Genomic DNA, 22,736 nt, shown 5'->3' with positions numbered 1-22,736 from the left:
AGGCTGAGTGAGTGGGGCCTGTTTTCTCTGGAGAAGAGACGGCTCAGAGGGGATATGATTAATATGTATAAGTTCAGGAAGGGAGAATGCAGGGAGGAAGGGGACAGGCTGTTCTCACTGGTGGCCAGCGATAGGACGAGGGGTAATGGCCACAAGCTGAAACACAAGAAGTTCCATCTCCAGGTGAGGAGCAACTTCTTTACTGTGAGGGTGACAGAGCAGTGGAACAGGCTGCCCAGGGAGGTTGTGGAGTCTCCTACTCTGGAGGTCTTCAAAACCCGCCTGGATGCCACCCTGTGCCACATGCTCTAGGTGTGCCTGCTTGAGCAGGAAGGTTGGACTAGATGATCTGTAGAGGTCCCTTCCAACCTTAAATATTCTGTGAATCTGTGAATCTGTAACTAGAATAACCAAAATGCAGGAAACTCCACAGATCTCATCAAGTGAATGACTCCGCAACCCTGCTTTATGACAGAAGAAATCCTGTTGAAACAACAAATCTGAAACCTTCCACAGGTCTGCACAGAAATCCTCTCCTGAAGGAGGAATATTTAAAAAAGCACTGGGTACCTCACAGAAATGCACCAGATCAGCTGGCACAAGTCAGTGTCACCCAAACGCCAAGATGCTCCTTTTGCAGCTTTTTGAAGCAACTGGTTCAGTTGCAACTACTTCCTATTTCTGAAATACCCTTAGATGACTGCGCTTGGGGTGTCACCTCACCACCTCAGCAATGGGAGGGCATTGCGCTGCTGGAGAGCATCATGACGCAGAGCAGGAGGGCACGTTCAGAAACACACGCAAAGTGGGGAGCTCCCAGGGGAGCAAGAGCAACCTCCACAACTGGCTTCCCTCTTTCCTAGGCACTCTGATCGCATGGAACTCAGCAGCAGAGACCTGGCCATATATTCTTTCCACTTTGATGTTTCTCCATTGCTCAACAGCTCCACAATTAGCCAGGATTTGCTATACCCTATTAATGACTACACCAAGTAGGTCAGTAGTGTTATGGCAACCTAATGGGAAAGAAAAGCCTCCCAGAGCTCAGCCTCTGTGCCGAGATGGCCCTTGCCGAGATGCCTGCCACAAACCTGGCTCTGCCAGCTCAACCTGGTGCAAGACGCAGCGATGTAACTGGTCCAAACTGGGCATTGCAACAGATCTTCAGAGGTGCATGTACTCACAGGGGCCCCGGCTGAAGCCCCTTTTCAACCCGCGGTGCTCGTCCCTCATAAAGCCGCTGCCTGTTCTCTGCTCCCTCCCTCTTTCCCCTCGTGCCGTGTCCCTTCCGCCCCCGAGGAGGAGGTCCAGCGCCGCGGCCGCACAATCTGCCTCTTCAGCCGCGCTCGCCTGGACGCGGGCCAGGGGCGCCGCGAGCCTGACAGCATATTTCCTGTCAGGAAAGTGACTCAGAGAGGCAGCTCTGAGAGCGCAGCTTATTCAAGAAGTTCCCTTCTCCCCGCGCGTTACTGAGGCGTGAGTCAGAACTCGAGAGCCGGAATTTCAGCCCCCTCCGGTGCCAGGCACGCAGGGCAGATTTCAGGCTCAAGCCCAGGTCCTGCTGGTAACTCGCCGACGAGCTGCTGCCCCAATGCAGAGCCCGGGTTTCACTCCTTGCAGACAGAGGACATCATTCTTAGCCAACCTGAATTTCCAAAGTGCTTTGAGCTGCTGCTTACTCCCATCTATTTGCTTGTAGAACCATTCGTACCATACTCATAGCCATTACATGTGAGCATTATACAGCACATAAAAAAAAAGACAAAAAGTTTTTATGCATTTTCCACAAGCATAGGACCGTTTCACCCAGGATTACTGTAAATGCTTAAAATTACTTTGGCTAATTTTATGCTTTAAGAGCAGCTCTTCCCATGAGAAGCAGGCATGCCACATCCTTACCAGAGCTGCTGCTGAGGGCAAGCATACACAGCCAGAGAGTAACCGGCAGGGCACCAACCATCTTCATCCTGTTGACAAAAAACACACACAAGGAGGTTCTGGTTATTTTACAATGTTTTGTCACTGCAGAGAATTCCCTCACTTCGAGCGTACATGTTTATTCCTATGACCTCCCATGGATCCTTTAATTGTGGTATATTCTTTATTTATTTCATTACAATTCCTAATCAAGATTATTCATCAAGAAAGTGTTTTCCAGAAATGACCTGAACAAGGGCTTATGTTTCCAACGCAGCACCTAGAGGCAGGCAGAAAACTATTCCCAGATTGTTTTTCATACCATTCCCCAGGTCCTACTACAGAGTACAAGTTCCTGTGGTTTCACACAAATGTAGGCCACCAGTTTCACTTGCCCCATGCTATGGTATTTGGCATTATGACTTGCGAGCTGCTTACTCACTAGAATAAATTTTGCTTCTTTAAAAAAACAAAGAAGAAAAAAAAGAAAAAAAAGGTACAACCTATAAGCCGCTAGTCACAAAAGCTGACATATTGCTAGATGCTCTCATTAACAGCACGGAGGTTACACTGGATAGTCCTGGGTGCTGTCAGATCACAAGGGCAGGAAAGGTGGCTAAAAGGCTAAATTTCATTAGAGCATCTCAACTCTGCCAGGCAGATGTGGTAATGAGGACAGTGATACTGTCCCGAACACGCTCATGAGATGACAGGGAAACCTGCTGCATCAGGATGTGCTAAAACAGTGAGGAGAGAAGCCATAAAGTTCCCTAAAATATTAAAACATGTACCTTATAAGCATGTGTAATATATACACTACACAAAAGGTCCTCAAACATAAGCAGAGAGCCCCTAAGACCACACAGGTTGCAGATTTTGATGGGAATGGGATGTATAAACCATATTACTGAAAATCCTTCACTGAATTCATTTCCAGATGGGATTCAGCTGAGAGGTTGGGTCTTCCCCTGCTTCTTTAATCCAAACCAGAATGCCAGCTGCTAATCAAATCCTCCTTTACTGTGATCTACAACCAATTCCCAGTGTCATACAGGAAGACTCCATGGAGAGGAAACAAAATCAAGTATTCCTACCCTCTGAAAATGCTCAAGAAAGATAAAACATCTTTCTGCTGTAAGGCTGAACAGAGAGAACCAACACACTGCATCTTTGGTTCGGAATTTAGGAACTCTGGGGAATTTGGCTGCTGAAAAGGAAGAAGTGTAAGCAGGATGGGGGGGGAGATCATTTTCATAATAAAGATTCCCAATGGTTCTCTCTCCATTGGTTATTAGATGAATGGATAGTGTGCCCTAACTCACCCTTATTTTCCACTAATTCTCTCCTACATTTGCACAGATCAGACTGAATTCAGCCCTCAAGCCAGCAGGAACAAGTACTGCCTTTGGATGAGTTCCTCTCGTTTAGAGCTAGGCCATTTATGTGGCCTGAGGCCAAAATAAACTATTACGCTTTACACAGCGATACATGAACTCTGCAGTGAGCTAATATTTACATCCATTAACTATGCTCATAAGACCAGGCTCTTTGCAGCAGACTTAACAGAGGTGTCTTGCTGCGACTTTGATCAAGGTGCTGTGCAAGGTATCTAGCACTTCCACACCCTAGCCACTAGTTTGGAAACTCTTGTTTTTAATTTTATTGCTGGATAGAATAAGAAGCGCTGCAGAGCTCGTTTTACTTCTGGCTCATTCTAGGCTCCTCCAGGAAGATCTTATCAATGGAGACAGATGGACGCAGAGCTTGTCAGATTACAGCAATTTCTCTATTATGGGAATGGGACTCATTTGACCATGTCCATGGCTGCTCTGACACTTTACAAAATATAACAAAGTATAAAAGCCTGTGGAAAGGACACAAGCAGAACCATAGGCTGACCAAGGGGAACAATCTGCATCTCCTGGATGTCCTGCCCATGCCACCACGTACCATCTGAAATGGAAGGAAGAGGCTTCTCCTCTCTTGATTAAGAAAGGGTGAGCTCTCGGACCACAAAAAGCATCTGTTCTTTTGCAGAGAAGTGGAGGGGATGTTGTAACACTGTAAGAACATGATGCCATAGGACTACGACCCACCCCAGCCTTGCCAGAAATGCAAAAAATTTCTTAGTCTCTTCCTGCAACTGCAGCTTTGTTTCGTGACACCGAAAAGCATGATGCCATCTTGCCTGTGTGTGATGAAACTGCAGCAGTGCCGGGCTTACACGATTTCACATCACTGCTCTGAAACACCAGACTTCCAGCTGCAACCAAAGGAGACAAAGTTCAGCAAGTGCAAATCCCAATCGGCAGTGGCTGCATTCCCCAAAAAGGTCACAGAGCTCACATCCAGGGTACAGGCAAGTAAAATACAAAGTAAATACTAAAGAGAACTCGCAGCAAGCTAGTAAGCAGATGCCAGATCAGAAACCGTACCACAGCTAGAAACACAGATAATGAGGGCTGCCAGAACAAGACTGAGTAGCTCAGATACACTCTCAGTGCTCCCAGAACATCTCATGAGACCAGCACACTCTCAGGTGATTTTAATGACTCCATAAATTCATGTTTTAATAACAGAAACATTGGGGGAAATAATTCATTTCTCTGAGATACACATTTTAAAGAAAACTTGAAATATTAATTTTATTTTAAAATTGAAAATGGTTTTGATTTTTTTCCAGAATATTTTTCTCTCTCAGAATATTTTATCTCCACATTTAGCAATGTGGACCCCACAAAGTCTTCACACTTTCCAAATAATTTTAAGAACTAAGACAGATGTCAAGTAATTAATGGAGAGAGTGGCAGTGAAAGTAACTATGGCACATTTATTCTCAAAGATATCACTCTAGTTCTAAAGAACAATACCGCATTTTTTTTTCGAGAAAATACCTTTGTCCTTTCTAAACACGGATACCTATAGAGATCTGACAGAATTTTTGCTTTTCACTGAGAAGTCACACTACCCTATGCAGAACAAAAGGACCCTTCAAAACCTTGCTACTAAGTGCTCTGTCTGAAAGGGCATTTAAAATAACAGAAAAGAGGAAAGAGGAAAAAAATATCACCATTCAAACGGCCAGAGCAGGTTTTGCATACAATTTCTGTCATGTAATTCTGTCCCCCAGAGTCAAAGGGATTTGAGCTTGCAGGACCATCTCCCAAAGCAGGGAGACTGATAGGGGACAGGTGAGCTTAGGAGTTGTTTTATTTTCTAAAATGCATAGACTTGAAAGCATCTAGTCATGGTGTTGGCAGAGCCAAGCAGCACAAGGTCCATCTCTACTAGCCCTTCCTGCAGCAACCAGGGCTTTGCAGCACATCCAAGCTAGTGAAGTCTGCTCCCTCCTTCTGCACTTGGTTTGGCAGCAGCGGGGATGTGCTGCAGGCTGGGACTCCGCTCCTCTTCTCTCACGGCACTGCATGCACTGAGCCTAGATCTGTGCATCTGCACATAGATGCGTCGGAGAAGGCTGCTCGATGAATTTGCTGGGTTTTCTTACAAGGAAAATATATGTATGGTCAAAACAAATTAAAAGAAGCCAAAAGGCAGACAAAAGACAGGCAGCAAAAGCAGCTGCAGAAAAGTAATAGAAAAACGCTAATGTAAACTGGGAAAAGGCCCTTCAGCCCTCCAGGAAACACTCTTTTTTTTGAGTATGTGCAGGGGTTGGTCAGACAATGCCTGGAATTATTGTAGCACAAACCATCTTGGTGCCATTTAGTGGGGATTTGCAATAGCTTCGCTTTGACCCTGCCTCTTTTCTGGAGGCAATTTGGTCGCTGAATGGCACTGCTCTTTCTTACACATTCAGTGTTTTCACTCATATCCCTCCCCAGAGCAAATCACTCCTGTATTGAGCTTGCCCATCCTATGGAAAGTCCTGAGCAACATAACGTTTCACTTAAATCTCACAAAGACACAGGTAGGGAGAAACACGACAGTTTTCTAAGTCCAGCTTTCCTTTGCAGAAGAAAGTTGCACATTCGTTAACATTTGGCTTCCTAGGCTGCTTCTCAGAAGGGAATAAGGGGAAGAGATCAGCAGCAATTTGGTGGTAAATACAGCAAAGTGCTCACTGCGCTTCCCTGTCTACCTGCACTCTTCTCCACACTCCTCATTTCAGGTACAGGTAGGCAGGCCAACAAGGGCCCCAAACACCCTCCTCAGAGGCACAGTCGCATCTCTCCCGAGGGCAGAGAGCCCAGTTTGTCTTGGCACCTGATCCAGAGCAGCCAGACACATTTCAGCAGGAATCAGCCAGGGCTGCAATCTGGCCCCGGATCAGGGATACAGTGAGAACGGGAGAGTGACCCCAACAGCGTGGCTGATGGCGAGACACAGCGAGGCCAGGGAGCTGCGAGATTGATGCCAACGTCCCGCTTTTGCTGAAGTCTTTGTGCGTTACCTTCGGCCGTGCCCACAGCTCCTTCTGAATCAGCCTTGCTGTCTGCGGGAACGGAGGGAGCTGCTCACCAGGGCGTTGTGCGTACGGCTCGAGAGTGGGCTGAAAGCACTTTGCTCTGAAATGTTTCCATTCCAAAAGCAATTTATATCATCAAAACCAAACAAAAAATTCAGATTTTAGCAAACTGAAGCTTTCTCGTCAACTGAAAGTGATTGTTTCACAGCAAATATTATACACTTGATTTGGAAAGGAAAAAAATAATGAAGCTAGTGGGAGTGAGATGGAAAAGCTACCTTAGTGACAGGTCTCTTGTCATCGCAGGCACAAAGCCAGGCCCTGGCCAGGGCTCGTACAGGCCTGGAAGTGACGCCTTCCTGCAGTTGGGACCAGCAGTGCCCACAGTCTTCATTCTCAACTCTGTTGGATACCCAAAATTTGGCGGATGGATGCTTAGTTGGAAAAAGAAACCTTGGGAGCACCAGCTGGGTCACTGCGCCAGCCAGGGGACCACAGTGGGGCGCCCACGGTGGCCTCCGTGACCACCCACGACCACCGCGGCCTATCCCTGCTCCTCCGCCCCACGTATCCAGGCCGCAGCTCCGGTCTGCTGGCAAGAGCCGTCCGTGCCCAGCGTGTGATCCTAGCAGGAAGCCGGGAACGTCGGAGCTGTGCTTTGCCACGACACCCAAGAGTGCCGCGCACCTTCTGCCAGCCGGCTTGCTTGGCCGCGGATCCAAGGGCAAGCTGGTCTTCACCGCCTGCTCAGGGCCAATCTGCCCATACCAACAGCATCAGAACGGGAAGGAGGATATTGTTTCCTCCTCCATGTCTTTCTAGCGCCCTGCTATTTGAGGACTCCCTGTCATCTCATGACGGAAAAGAAAACAATCAAGAAACAATTTTTTCTCCTGGTCTTTAATGATTTTTACACATACCAGCCTGGGTGTGCGGCCTCCCCGGCTATCTCTGCTTTGAACAGCAACACAAGCTGCTATAACAACACCAGCCTTTGAAGAGCAGCACAAGCTTCTATGGGCAAAGCACTCGGCAGCCCAACCTCCAGTTCGGAGGCCTGGGGAAAAGTGGGAAGATATTTATTGTGTGTCATTCCTGGGGGCCTCCATGGTAATGCAAGGTTTGCCCCTGCCAAACTAGCCTGTTTTGGGCACAGCAGAGAGTGCAAGGCAATCTGTGACCCATTACAGGCCTTTGAATACCATCTTCTAGTATCTTTTAGGATCAACAGATTTAAAACTCATAACCAAAATCAATTTGAAGTAGCTACCTCCCACAAAAGAAAAAAAAAATGTGATCTAGACATGTAGAGGGGCAGAGGGAAGTGTGAGTGGCTTGAAAATACGTCTGAAGGAAGTCGGGACCCCCTCCCTCCCTTGACAGTTCTCATTTGGTGCTCTCAGAAGTGCTGCAGTTCTCCTGCACTGCTCTGCTGCTGCACAGCGTGCTGCTGATTACACCTGGTAGCTGCTTAACAAGCAGAGCACATTGCACTTCATACCTTTAAAATAAACTCAGTAAGCTGTCACCTCTCAGAAATAGACTCACACATGGACGAGACAAGCAAACAGCTGTGACCATCACAGGGAGATCCGTGGAGTGTGCCGAGAGGGGCAGTTTGGGCCACAGCTATGAAATCAAACAGCACGGATGACAAATGTGCACACGCTGGCTACGGAGCACTTCAAATACCAAACTGCAAGGGCACTTCAGAGCTCAAGCAAAAGGTTTCCAGCCAGGATAGCCTATTTTTTAGGTCTGAATAGCCAGGGAGTGAAAAGCTTCCAACAGAGCTTCCACAAGTACTGAGATCTTCCATGAAGCAAGACACAGTGTTTCTATTTTGGACAATAATGTTATAGTGAAAAAAAGAGTTCTGAGAAACACCCATATACTGCACTATCGCAAAATAAACTGACAAACTAATCTTTGCATAGAAAGAGATACATCTATAGCCAGTGTGCCTCAGATCTAAGGAGCCATAAGGAATCCAGAGTGCAATTCCTCCCCCACTGGAACAGTCTGTCTTAGCTCTCATGGAGCAGCTATAGACATCTGAAAACCAACATTTAATTTATGCACTCTTACATTGGACCATTTCACTTTTCAGTGTTTTTTAAGGTGTAAGCATCTCTGCTGCAAGTAATTCCGATGTCCTTCTAGATCGAGCAGCACATTCACGCTGTGCAACAGAGTGCACAGCAGCGATCCCAAGCTAACTCAGCCAAAGTCTCTAAATCCAAAGAATATAATTCACACTCAAGCAGGATTATCACTGGGTTTACCAGCTTTCACAGGACCAGGCTGGACCTCCTGGACCTCAGAGCAGATCTCCCAGGAACGAGAAGTGTCTCTTCTCTACTTTTGTGCTATCAAACACTGCCTGGCAGAGTACATGCTGGAAAGCACCTGCCATCACAACCAGAAATGCATCCAGCTCTGCTGATCCCTTGCTATAACATGCTCTCAGTCTCCAGGAATGCTCCAAGAGTCCTTTTCCATAAGCACACGCTGCTCCTTGCCTCCCTCTCCTCCCCTCAGAGGAGCTCCTCTCATGTTCGCAGCCCGATTCCCAGGCTCCCTGCTCTACATTCAGCACACGCCACTGCCTGGACCTTTGGTGGCATCTCTGTGCTGTGTGCCGGCACGCCAGCATCTCGCTGTTATCCTGACCTCGTCTCCTTCTCATTCCCCCAGACAGAGGAACAGCAGGCAAAAGGCCCCCAAGCACAACATCCCACTGCTTTGCTTCCCTTTTCCACTATCTCTTTCACTGCGCCAGTGCTACAAAGTCCCTGTGCAAACCGCAATGTCTCCTGCTCCACAGGCAGGTCTACCTGGGCTGCTGCTAGTGGCAAAGACCTGATCTCCAATTCTCCCTGCAGCATAAAGGATTTCATCAAGTGAATCCAGCAATGCTGGGAGGAGCAACTTATCCGAGAATAAAAGAGAGGCAGTTAAAGTCTTCCTGATTCAAATTTTGGCCACATAGCATTTCCACACCTGGCACTTCCATCAACCAGATTAATTAAAACACATTTAGCCTTGTAACAAAAGCAAACAAAAATAAGATGTGAAGATTCTCCATCCCCACTCCCTCAGCTTAGGCTGAATTGCATGCGTACTTTTTCCATCAATCAAGAATAGAAATTAAAGTAATACGAAAATGAATAGCAAAGGCACTGAAAATCCACAAGTCACCTGCCTCCCCCAGCACAAAACTCGCTTACAAACCTTTCTCCAGAGGTTTTTCCTGCCCTCCCTGTGCCTCCCAGTCTACCTGTTCCTAACACAACCATTCGGTCTTCCCAGTGACATCCAGGGCAAGTTGCCCAGGAAGGGACAGGGACGCAGAAGCAACACAGCATAGCTGCACTGTGCAAAGGGGGCTAAACAAACCCAGGCACAGAGAGAAACAAAGAAAGAAGGAGAAACAGGACAGGATAACCATCCGCATGCCATGTGTACCACATCTGCTCTTGAACGTGTCTGAAAACTCCTTCTGCAAATATGAGGCAACTTCCGTCACTAGGAAGTTGCTCTGTCTCTGTCTGCATTGACCCTACCAGAACAGCATTAAATTCAACCTTTAAACAACAGAATCCTAAATTCTCATGTCCAGGAGCTTCCCAGGAGGTTTACTTTGTGACCCACAGCACCCTCATGACAGGAAGGCTGCAACAGAGCAGCAGGCAACAGCATGCTGTGATTGTCGTTGATATTAATTATTTGGGGAGAATATGATTGATCTCATGAGGGCAATGAATTAGTTTCTCCAGCTGAATGACAAGCAAAAGGCAATGTATGCATTGCTGACATTTCCAAAGGCTACAAGGAGCAGGGACAGGAGAAAATACCTCCTGGTATTAAAATCCCAATACAACAGGCCCAAAATCTGAGCAGTCTCAAAAGTTTTCATTTGAAAGCCTTTTTTGTTATTGTTGTTTTTAATACTAGAAAGCACGTGCCTGAATATTTTTTAATCTGTTCTAGCCAGACCCCTGCCATGAGCCAGTTGGTCTCCTTGCAGGAAGAGACGTGACAAGCCACTGAGCATCTTTGGAGGGTTGAATCAAGCTCCCTTCTCACTTTTGACACTTCTTGTCAACAGCTACAGGGTCATTGCCCCTGGCTGACAAGAAGAAAAAGCTTCTTTGAAAGGGGAGCATACTTTGTGACGGCCACAGCCTGGGGCTATTCAGCAGGGCTGGAACATCCCAGACACCTGCAGGAGGATGATGCCAAGATGCATCTCCTCTGTGCAGAGGAAGAGGAGGACCTATAGCCCTGAGGAAGGGTTTCCCCCTCTCCATATCCCCAGATTAGGGGTGGCTGCATGTGCCACCTCCCAGGGAACAAGAGCTGAACTGAGGCTCGTTCAGCCCACAGCAGCTCCAGAGACAACAAGATGGATAAAGACAAAACACATCATGGCCTGTTTTTGCAGGACAGAGGAAAGACAACACAATCCACGAGGCCATCACTCCAGCAAGATCTGCATTTTGTCTCTCATTCTCCCAAAACAACATCAGCTGCAGCTGGCTGAAGTTTGCCAGAGCAACAGAGCTGGGATGCAGCAGGGGATCTGCCCCCATTCAAAAAGAGTGGGTGCTTTACAAGCTCTTCGGAGCTTGCCAACACGATCACATTAGGCAACAGCACATACAACCTCCCACTATCCGCTTCCCTTATAAATAAGGGCTGGAAGATATTTGGGCTTGAAGGGGGAGGAGGAGGCAACTATTTCTCAAGAAAACAAATCCAATTATTTGTATTAGAGTGAATTTGTAGAGCGCTTGCTTTCAGAATAAGCATTTTCTGCAGATCTCAGAGTTTTAAATCAATAAGTCACTGATAAATTTATGTGGGTGGAGAACTAGATGTTACTGTGGTGGGATGGAGGTGACGTTGTTTTACTTCTGGATCTTTGTGAGGTTTTCTTTTGCAGTAGAGCTTATTTGGGAAAGAAATAACCAGAAGTTTGGACCGCTGCCTCTGCCACTTACTAGGCTCTCATAAGTCCCTAAGGCTGAAGAGTTTTTTAAACAGTCACTAGTAGGGTACCAGTCTGAGCTTCTGACTGATCTACAGGAAACCTACAGAGGCACCAAGTGCCAACTGTAGTGCTTGAAAGATTGTAGTGAGCCCTTCATAATCAGGCACTAGACAGCTTCCAGATGGCTATCCCCAAAACCGAACGCATCAGCAGAGGCTTCTGAAATCTGTGCCTCTGTTTCCCCAGTCACATTTTGAATAACCTCACACCAGAGCTGCACGTCTTGACGTCTCTAAAGTGCTCAGAGATGCCGAGATGAAAGATAACATGAGTGCAAAGTAAGGACCAATTCCCAGAGCTTGGCAATCACTGCAGCTGATGGGGATAAATGTACCACGTATCTGCCACTGAAAATGTGGGTTCTGAGCCTGTCTTAAATAGCAACTACTTAAGCAGCAGCTCCCTTGGAAGAAGTCATCTTTGGGTTAGCTGGCTGGGCAAAAGGAGCCCCTGCAGACAGAAAACACAGAAATGCAATATACTACTATGAAAAATAGATGTTTCATTCAAATAAGGGGTCTAATCTGCTCCAGTAGAATTTGGTGGTGAGATTTCAACTGATTTTAGTAGGAATATGATGGAGCTGTTCAGGTTTACTAACTGGTGTGTTAAGAAATCAGCCAAATATAATCTGAAAAGCTATTTCCATCTCTGTTTGTTTTCTAAATGATTAAAAATCCAGTTTAAATATTGCAAGGAAAACTTTAAATCGAGCAAGAGAAGTTTTGGCTTCCTTCCGAGTAGAAGGCAATTCCCCAGAACACTACTGCAGATCGAACAGATGGGAATTATTTTTCACTCTTTAAAAAATCTAATTCCATAGCACTGAGATTAACTGTAATCATATCATTATTTACATATAGGACAAAAGGTAAAATGATTAAAAAAAAAAAACTACTACAAGCAAAAATAACCGGCACAAAAAGGGCAAGAAAATGTCATGCCTTTCTCACCAAGCAACATAATTGTTATAAATATATAGTTAAACACAGTCTACACCATCCTGTCAGCACAAAGGATAAACACTTAGGTCACTGTTTTCAAGATTTTACATACAAGTTGATCAAACGTATAAGAATTTTCCCTCTGAATATCAAGAAAATATCATGTCTTGTGAGAGGACAGGATCAGACCTAAGAGAGGAAATGTTTTATTTCAGTAATGCAAGGGATTAAGCAAAACAGCAAAAGAAACATATTGCAGCTTTTCTGTTAAAGAGGCAGAGAGGTATTAAAAACTTATTTATTTTTTTAAGTCTTTTGCCAGCTCTGATAAGACGGCAGCTCAGTAAAGCTGAAGAGGCTTCTAAAGTAGCTGCCTGAGCGTGTGATTCACGTTGCCTCTTTGCCTTTCAAACGCACAACAAAATCGTCCAAGTAGTTTCATGTCAAACTAATTACCAGACTCCTACCATGGTATTTCTAAACTACGGCTGAGAATTGTGAGATTAGCCAGCCAATCTGTAGAAACACGGAAGGGAAGAGGAAACCCTACATATCACCCAAAATAAGATGCTGCTTCGTTCCAGCTTAGCAGGGACCAGCTCACAGCCATGTCTTCTAGTGAGGGCAGCAGTGCATGAGCTGCACGAGGAGATGGGTTGGGGAGGAGCTGAGAAGAACTGGCTGCATCTGACCTGTGAGCTCCACCGTGGAAAGCATTTCAGTTCCCACATAACATGAGGCTGTTCACAGATTTCGGCTTACACAGGCTTTTCCAAACATCTATTTTTATTCCCAAAGTATTCCCTGTCACTGTATGCTCAAATCAAGTCCAGGCAGCGTGGCTGAGGCTGTTGACAGATCTGAACATCTTTGCTGGGGTTATAACCTTCCTAACCATCCACCTTGCTAATGCACAACCTGCATCCCGAGAGCCGAGCTGGGACATCTTCTCTCTCACACTGCCAGGTGCTAGGGTTTCCACAGCAAGACTCTGGCAACCCAGAGTCTGCTAAAACGGGAGGACATGTCATAACAGTTTTGTGGAACCTGGGGGAGATTGGCAGGGAGGAAAGAAAAAAAAAATTCAGAGCATAATAATAATTAAAAAAGGAGGAGGAATAAAGAACTTGTTTTGCCTCTTAATCTGAAGGAGCGAAGTGCTTCTCCCCTGATGCTGGTGTCCCACATATGCATGTCTTATAGAAATAAAGCTGGGACAAGCTCGTGCTCTCCCTCCACCTTTCTGTATGCATATTTCAGAGGATAAAAATCCCAGCACCAGGACCAGCCAGGAGGCATTCTACATCCCTGTGCATTTCCGGGCACCATGCAGCCTACCACCACCACACCGCTGCTCCAGCCCCCCGAAACCTCTCAGACCTACAGTTCCTTCCAGGCACCAGGGTTGGGGTACCCTGGCCATGAGCCTGTTTGAGTGCAGCTTGTGCAGCACCCACCTTCTGTGCACGGTAGTGAACGCTCAGCAGGAGGGTACGTGCACAGAGCCCCCTCGGTCTGGGAGCAGGGACCCCAGGGCTGCTCAGCCCGTGCACGTGAGCGCAAGCTTTCCTCCACGGACTGTGCATGGGCAGCCCCAGGCACGTGCAATGCATCAACGCTTTGAACTCAAACTGCACCCAGAGACACGGGAGGAAGGTCACAGAGCTGCGCACGTGTAAACCTGCTCTCTGCCTCGCACAGAGAGGTTCCTGCTGCAATCTAACCTCTCACTACACAGCCCCCAGGAGCTTCATCTCCATGCAGCAGCTCCCACCTTCCCTGTTCCATGTCTCCAGATCACTTTGATACCCTACAACATTCTGCTAGCCCAAGTCTCTCCACATAAATTTACTCTCCGAGTCCTCCCTTATCCCACCTCCTTACCCTTCCAGGAATGGAGCAGAGTATCCTACAGAGAGCAACTTCCCATTGGCAGAACAATTCTGTATTTATTTCCAAGTAAGGAGAGTGTCTGGGTCTTAAAGACAAACCCTTTTGTCTTGTGCTCATCAGAACCAGGTAGGACATGGAGACAGAAAAGCAGGACTGCCCTAGCACCGAGCCCTCCCACCACAGAGCCCCTGGGCTGGCATGATGCTCTGCCCATGCAAAAGGAGAAGCAGTTCCTGCCAGGTGCACAACACAACAAGTAAATCTTCCACAGCTGCCAAAGGCAACCTGTTATAAACAGCCCTCTCTGTTATGAGATATGGACTCTCCACAACACCGCTAATAAATAATATCCTGCAACCCTTCTGTGCTTAGAAGTGGAAGTTCAGCGACAGTTCTGCTTATCCAAGAGGGGTCACCGTTAAAAGTGGAGTGTCAGGAAAATACTATTTTTAATTAAAATTCAAACATTTTGTGAAAAAGATGAGGAGCTTGCTGTAGTCTCCCCAGTCCAGAAAACCCTTTCCCCCCCCCCCACCTTGAACATTATACATTATAATCAGCTATTCGCAAAGCCAAGGTTTGGATGGAAAGAGAGAGGATTTATAATCTGCTCTGCAATAACATGCTAGAGCCCTGAGACCAGGATCCCTTGTAGACCGTACAAGCACACAGAGAAACCTACCCATGCTCAGGAACCAGCCCAGCCACTGTAACCAAGGCAGGGACACTGCTACTTCAGGGCCACCTAGAGCCCAGAGGATGATCTTTTTTCCCCCCTTATCTTCTCAGGAGAGCGTTCCCACCAGCCACTTTCCATTCAGGGAGAAAAAAAAAAAAAAAAAAGGCTTTGTGCAAGGGGAGCAGCTGATCCCAATAAACAGACCAAAAAGAAAAAAAAAAATCCTGCTGCCAGCACCTAATCACTTTCAGCTGTTCCCTCGGACGTACCTTTTTTCCACTTTATTTTCCTGCTGCAGTTTAGGGCTAACCCTCTTCCTCTCCTCCCTTCATTTCACACACGCGTTTGACAGCAGAGGAGCGGACAGGTACCAAGGGGTCGCACACTTGGAATGCGGCTGGAAATGCAAGTTGCCTCCCCCAGCGCCGAGCTGGCGGGCAGTCTATCCGCACCGCTCCGCTCCGAGAGCGGGAACTGAAGCCGAGCGCCCCGCATTTCCTTTAGCTGACGGGAGCTGCAGGAGCCGCCGCGCACTCGCGCTCCCGCAGCCGGGCTCCGCGTCGCGCCCTCCGGCGGTGCCCACGGCGGGAAGAGCCCCCGGTCTGCGGCGGCCGCATCCCGCGTCCCGCCGGGCCGGGACCAAGGCGAGGTGCCCCAGCCTGTCCCGGCCGCGGCGGGGCGGGCGGGCCGCGCTCCCCGAGCGCCCTTCCCGGCTGGAAGTTTGGCGGCGAGCGCGGGGAAGTTCCGCGCGTGGCCCGCGTCCCCGCGCGCCGGCCGGGCCCGCTCACCTGGGCGCGCGGCAGGGCGCGCGCAGCCACGTCCCGCGCGCCGCGCGCTCCTCTTCCTCCTTCTCTTCCTCCTCCTCCTCCCGCTCCGGCTCCTCGGCCCCCGCATCGCCCCGCTCCGCTCCGCCCCCCGCCGGGCCGGGCCCGCTATGCAAATCGGGAGGATTTCCCCATTTCCCTCCCCTTCTTGCTCCCGCCACGGCTCCTTCCCAGATGTGCGGGCGGCGGGGCCGGCCCCGGCTCGCCCAGCTGTGGCCGCGGGGAGGCTCCCGCGCACGGGGGACACGCGGGTTCCGGGCCGCGCAAGGGCCGTGGCTCCCTCTCCTGGCTCAACTTGTGCTCCCAACTCCCAGCCTCTCGCAGCGCCTGGGAAGCGGGAAGGTGTCTAAATTCGGCGCACCATCTCCTAGCGTCTAAGTGACATTTGGAGCTTTGCAGGCAGCCAATAAAGCACCGTAAGAGTGCACAGGGTCCTAGTGCTGCTGCTCACCCTCCCTGCTGGCCACTTGTCACTTCCCTGGGGGAAAGCAAAGGGCTCAGGGAAGAGGTGGCTCTGTGCTCTGTGCCATTCCCGCCCCGCTTTTCCGTGCTGTGCTAGCGGAGCAGCTCTCTGTGGCACCGCACAGCTCTAAGCACAGCCTCTTACCCAGAGAAGTGGCAGTTCCTCAATCCAGCACGTTAAACATGATGGGGCTGCCACGGTGGGACATGTCCTGACACGGTCTTCCCTCATCTGCAGGAGGTGCTTCGCAGACCTGGCGCGCGGCTCCGTGTCAGCGGAGCCACCTTGACGCCACCATCCGCCTTATCTCCACCACAGCCATAGCTCTGATGAGGCTGGGATATTTCATGGATGAGGAACAGACGCCTGGAGCTGACTCCAAGGAAAACAGCAGTGACGCTGATGAGTGGAAGAAGAATTTGCAGAAATTTCTGCCAGCACCTTCTCCTGGAGAACGCAGCCAGCAGCAATCAGTGCAGTCACTAGTGTGGGACTGCTCTTACCCTGAGGAGCACTGACAACTTTCTGTCCTCCCAGGTTGGCCAGGAGATTCTGTTCTATGCTGGCAATAAATGACCTGGCCTTATTCATGCTTTTGTCACCTCTTGGCAAGCTGACAGCAAAGCGATATATCTGTACACAAAGCCCTTAGAGCTAAGGAAGATTCTATTAGTTCAAAGTGCTGCAGTACATCTTAGCACTGTCGCCTACAATATTCCTTCCATGCTGGACCAAGCCCAAGATCCCAGTCCTTATCTCCAGCCACGGGCCCAGAAAATCTAGAGGACCAAATTTCACTCCATGTCCTGAAGCCCGATGCAGGGACTGCCCCTGGGCATCCAAATCTTGGCACAGTGGGAGCATCTGCCACAACCTGTCCTGGAGAGCAGGGCCTGGTCAGGGAACCTGGTGCAGCCTCTCAGAGGTGGTGCTAACACGTCCCTTCTCCTCAAGGCCATGTAGGGGAGCCCTGCCCATGTCATGCTGGTGTGAAAGGAGAGCCTTATCAGGCCTGGCTGTGCCTAAGTGTCCATGTTTTCTGTCTGCATGGTCCTGCGGGACTAGCTCTTTGTTTTGGACCTATCTGCTCTTTCCTTTCCAGGGCATAGGAAAAGGAGGTGGAAACTTTCTTGTCCCAGTAGCTTTCTTGTCCCCATGGTTAGCGCCCTTGAAAAACTGCCTGCTTGATTTGTGTCTAGAGTCAGCTCTACTCGAGCCGGCTTTAACCTAAATCCATCCAAGTATTTCAAGTAACATGTTAAGCCAGAGCTCCGTATAGGCTAATTTATTGCACTTTTAGGACAGATTAATCTGTGTTTTGTCCCATGGTAACTGCACTGCTTGCCTAGAGTTACTTTATGTATCTGTACCCTCAGCTTTATTGTTGAATATAGACAAAATCGGACTAGCAAGGCTCATTTTCTGATCTTTATTTTCCACCATATCTGTAGAGAAATATATGTGCTCAAAACCTTCTGTCGAAACTAGACAGTTCACTTTTTCTCAGAGGATAAAATAACAAAAGCACAGCATATTTTATCCATAATGTTTATTACAGCTGTGGGAGTAGCTCAGCTGCTGGTGACTGATGTGTTTTAAGAGTTAAATAGTAGTAATAATAATAATACCTTTCCCTATATAGCGTCTTCCATCCATAGATACACATCTAGGGCAGGACATGTTGTTACTCTTGTTTGGGAGGATCTGTTGCAATACTAGTAGTACTGTTGCAATACTAGTAATGCAGGTTGTCATCCCTACACACGCACAGCCTGAGAAATTCAGCCCATTCCAGAATTGTGAAGCCCTCAACGAGTGCAATTGAGGGGCTTTACACTAACATCATTATTTTTCTCTGATTTTAGTGGAAAGCCAGATTTCAGTATTACCCCTCGCTGAAAGGCTTATCAATTAAGGTTAAAAGCCAATTTTCCAGAGATTGTTTTTAGACTAAAGCTGGTATCAAAATCCAAAACCACACCTGCTTATTTGTTTATTTGTTTTCATGGGAAATATTTCTGGCTTTTTGTGTGTGTGTTTCTGACTTCTTTCTCTCTCTCTCTCTTTTTTTTTTTTTTTTTTTTTTGCTTAAAGATTTAAAAATTTAGCAACTCCCTACTGTAAAATGAGGGTAATATTGCTCTCTTGGGCTCAGCGCTATCATAAGGATTATTTTTGTATTGCTATTTTTTCTCCCCATCCGCTTTCTATGCGAGTGCTTTCTATTTCTATGCAGGGTTAAAATGCAACATGGTTACACCCCAGAGTGAATTATACTACCGCTTGAAGAGCAATTCAGTAAACATAAAAGATTTTTAAACACAAAAAAAAGCAGCATTATGCCACAATTTTAGGCAGGGAGCAAAGTATAGCATTACTAAGTGCAACCACAGGGGAGGACTTTAATAGCAAAGCAATGTGTCGGAGCACAGCCAAGGCACTGGAGCTGCTGATATTGCAACTGCTGGGAAAAATTTCCATAGATCTTCAGGCACAAGTGGCCAAAGACCTTGTTTTTTTCAGCTATTCTCCTATTCCCTGTAGTTATCTTTAGAAGCAGAAACACATAAAGGAACCTGGATCACACAGTGCTGCTCTTTGCCACGTCCACTACGATGCCGTGTAATCATACCCGTGAATGGACTAAGCTCCGTCCTAAAACAAGTGCATTTTGTTTGCCACTCGTCCCCATTACTACTCTTGGGAGATTTTTCAACTCCTTGATGATCAGAAACCTTCTTGCCAGGTTCTCAGTTCAGTTCTGCTCCCTGCTTTTTACCCAGGTATTTTTACAGAAAATGTTGTTGTCTCATTTTCCCCTAGTTATACAGGACAAGCTTGCCAGTCTTCTTTCCCAAAGGACCCTCCATTCTCCTTGGACCTCTTCCCTGCATCTGCTTCAATTTAAATTACATTTAAACTGCATATAGATTACAAATTTATTTACAGGATTAAATGGGAGAAGATCTCACAGATGCCTTGCACAATGACATTAGACACCCAGTTTTTCCCTAAAATATTTCACCCAGTAATCCCAAGATTATATTTACCTTTTCCCAGTTAAATTATAATGGTGGCCCATTAGTCATCCTTTGATTCACTCTTAGGCTCCTATTTCTCCTCCATTCTTGCTTCCAATGGTAAGTTCCCAAATTATATCCGGAACTTGTTATTATTCCTTTGTCAGATTCCAGTTCTCTTGCACTGGTCCCAGCTCTCACCCTGCCTGTGGTTTTCTAATTTGCTCTTAGCCAGCATTTCTGATACTGGGAGACCAAGGCAGTTTCATAACGTCTAAAAGACATGTTCTTGCTTGTTATTTTACTCACACCCACCTAACCCATTTTCCTCCTTCCTAGTTCAGGAAACAAGCCCTAGACTATGTATAATTATAGTCTGTGTAGTTATAAATGAACGTGCCTTCTGTGTTTTACACCTACGCTTTGAATGGCATTGAGGAGAGCACGCCTGATAACCTGAGACACAGGACACACAAGAAACCAGGAATGAAAGATATTTCTGACAGAGCAGCACATGGACCTCCCGTCTGCATCTGGCAAGGAAGCCAAGGTCAGGTCCACTTGGCTGCAATGGCTGAATTTTGTCAGCTGAAAGCATTTTCCAGGGACCTGACTGTGGAGACACTCATGGCCTTCAGACAAGTATGTATTGCCCATCTACTAGAATGCATGAGGAGTTGTATCTGTTCCTTCCTCAGATGATTTTGACTAATACATATGATGTGTTATGGACCCTATTGGCCATATCCAAACCAGATCCCAAATCACCTTAGTGTCACAGAACGAGTGGTGGCAGGGGTGAGTGAAGGTGGGAAAGGAGCATATCCGTCACACTTAGTTCCCAGGGAAGCATGTTATTTGAACCTCTGTACATACATACACACACACACACGCAGGTAGAAGAAATGATGAGGGATCAGGAGTGCAGCTTCATTGTGAGTTCATCTGCATTTATTCTTTCTGCACATTTTCATGCGCTGCGTATTGTTGGTGCCTCTTCTCATCATGTTCCTGTGGTTATAGGACTGCTTATGTGAGCGGTTCTCAAGAGGGGACTTGACCTTACATGACTTGCACCTAAGTCCATTCAAATCTCTGTCACAAATGGTCTGATCCCGCCTCAGGCCAGAGATCTTTTCCAGTCCTATGAGCCCATGATTCATACACACTTAAACTATTTCAAGTCAGCACGGGGGAGGAATATCTTCTTATCCTGCCAAAGGCTTCTACTTTTGCCAGGTGTTTGAACCAAATCTACACATATATTGGACATTTTTCGTGTTTAGGATACCTGAATGTACTTCAGCCCAAAGCATTCGGACGCCGAGTTTGTACAAGCTGTCTGAGCTTGGTGTTTGCAGAGACACTCGTCCCGTCTGCACAGATGCAACCTGAGTTGGCATCTGAGCTGGGCAAACCTGGCTCCTCTCTCCAACAGCCTCTAAAACAAGTGTGGAGCTTGGGCACTAATTAGGAGCAGCTCATCTCACCTGCTCACGGAGGCCAGCGAGAAGTGACAGGCTGTTGGCAGATTAATAAAGCTCGATAATCTCAATACTCCTTGGCCAGGTAGACGGCTCTCTGCTGCTGAGCATTTCTTCACAGAGTGGTCCCTGCAGCTGTTTTTTGATACCTTGTTTCTCTGTCTGATGACTCACTGACAGTACTTTAGTGGACTGTTGCAGGAGAAAGGCATTGAAGTAACAGCAAGTTTCTCTTACCATTTTTACTGTTCTTTTCTGAGTAAACAGAGAAGAATAATAAAACCTTTGGAAAGCAGAAAAAAAAAAAAGCCTTAATATATCCTGCTTTTCTCCTATTTAATTGCAAAGTCTCTGCCTATCTTGACACCCATTTATACATATGTCTTGATGCTTTAATAGTCTTTTCAGTATTCTTTTTCTCAAATAAAAAAAAAAGAGCGTTTCTGAGTAACTGTCCCCTAACAAACTGCAGTGGTCATGGAGAAGCGAGAATATTATGTTTGGTGAATGAAAAAATATCCATTTGTACATTCCAGAGGATTATTATTATAATCAGTAACATTTTTTCCCTCCCTAAAAAGAAAAAAAAAAAAAAGCAAGATTCTGCAGAATGGTCTTTTAAATCTTTGGTTTCACTTCAGCAGTGATAAAGCAACACTAACCTTTAGGCTTGCAGTTTATCTGTGAATAAATTAAGGATTTCTTAAGGAAAACAGTCCTTCTGTGTAACTCGCAGAAAGGCCACACGTGTAACAGAAGATTTTAGAAGCAATCTCAGAAACTGTGGGAAAAAAACACACAGCTTCTGGAGAGGGCAGCTGCAGGTTAGCAAGGCCTAGCTACACAGAGATGCTCTTAACTTCCCAAAATCTAGAATTCCTCCACAATGTGATGACATGTTTTAACCAAGAGTTGGGACCTTCAGCTCCCGTTATTCAGCACTGAGCTAATGGAGCGGTTTGTGCTGGTGGAGGCTTTGGCAATGCTGGAGTTAGGCAGAACACCCGCCTGCACGCAACAGTTCTTGGCCCCCATGCAGCTCATTTCCCAGGTTAGTGTATGCGCAGGCATCTGAAAGCCCCTTTCTCTTGATAGCTGTGATCCATCATTATAAAAGTAGGCAGACAAAAGCAGAGCAGCTGGTTTTGCTCTAAATCCGTTGACCTCGCAGGCTTTGCATGAGAGAAGACTTTTGTGTAAGTGTGCTAAGTTTGCGTTTGCAGGGTTAATGAGAGCGTGCTCTCGTTCCTCCCACCCCGCTGCTTACATGGAAACCGGCACAATTACAAATGACACGGGGTGCTCCAGGAAAGCAGAGGGCAGGACTCGGGGATGCTCAGGGCCTCTTCCAGCCCTGGGCTTCTTCTTCCATTTTAAAGGGAAAATCAGAAGCTCACAAGATTTTTTTTCTTTCCTGTAGCAGGAAGAGGGATTGAGGCAAAATCTGCAAGGTTGCAATAAGTTTTATTAGCCTCTCAGGGCATAAATAGCCTGGAAAAGGGCTTTTGAAGCATTGGCTGAGCCATGGGAACATTTTATTAATTGAGAGTGATATTCAGAGAACAGTTGCAAGATTTTTAGAGGAAATATTCTGTTTATATGAAGAGTGAGGAACGAGTGCTGCCTCCATGTGGGTACAACAACCCACAGCTCTCACAGGAGTGTGGGCATTGAGGAAAATGCTTTGATTAGGGCACTTAACTTCTGCAATGTAAAAAGGGCAAATTAAGGCAAGGGGAATTGAATGGAATTAGAGGCAGCCTTAAGCCACAAGCCATGCTTATGGGATTTCTTTTTTCTTTTTTTTTTAGAAGCAGATCACCCACCTGTCTCATTCTCATTCTTATGAGATGAGCGATCTTAAAGATCACTGAAGAGGAGGGAACCAAGAGCAATGCATTTGTTAGCAAGTCATAAATTTGCAGGGAGAGAGTGAGGAGAGCAGAAAAAAGGATGAACTTGAAATTCACAGGGGCAAGAGGCTTCCTCCAACCCAGGCAGTTGCCAGGCGCGTGGCGGGAAGCCATCCG

General features: G+C 47.0%; 1 protein-coding gene across 3 annotated transcripts in view; it reads right to left on the bottom strand.

The window, feature by feature from the left end:
* Nucleotides 1–15,726, bottom strand: part of IL1RAP (interleukin 1 receptor accessory protein) — a 44,660-nt gene extending 28,934 nt beyond the window's left edge. For all 3 annotated transcript variants that reach the window (XM_026045399.1, XM_026045401.1, XM_026045402.1), the window contains exons 1-2: nt 15,704–15,726; nt 1,900–1,967 (exon numbers count right to left, since the gene is read on the bottom strand). In XM_026045399.1, coding sequence (XP_025901184.1) covers nt 1,900–1,966 — 67 coding nt within the window. In that variant the 5' untranslated portion in view covers nt 1,967; nt 15,704–15,726. The remainder of the gene's footprint in view (nt 1–1,899; nt 1,968–15,703) is intronic.
* Nucleotides 15,727–22,736: the final 7,010 nt, after the last annotated feature.

This window comes from Nothoprocta perdicaria, unplaced genomic scaffold (genome assembly GCF_003342845.1).
Source record: "Nothoprocta perdicaria isolate Ctin4 unplaced genomic scaffold, notPer1 scaffold_4, whole genome shotgun sequence".
NCBI classification, from domain to species: domain Eukaryota; kingdom Metazoa; phylum Chordata; class Aves; order Tinamiformes; family Tinamidae; genus Nothoprocta; species Nothoprocta perdicaria.
This window is presented reverse-complemented; position numbering and strand designations above follow the sequence as displayed.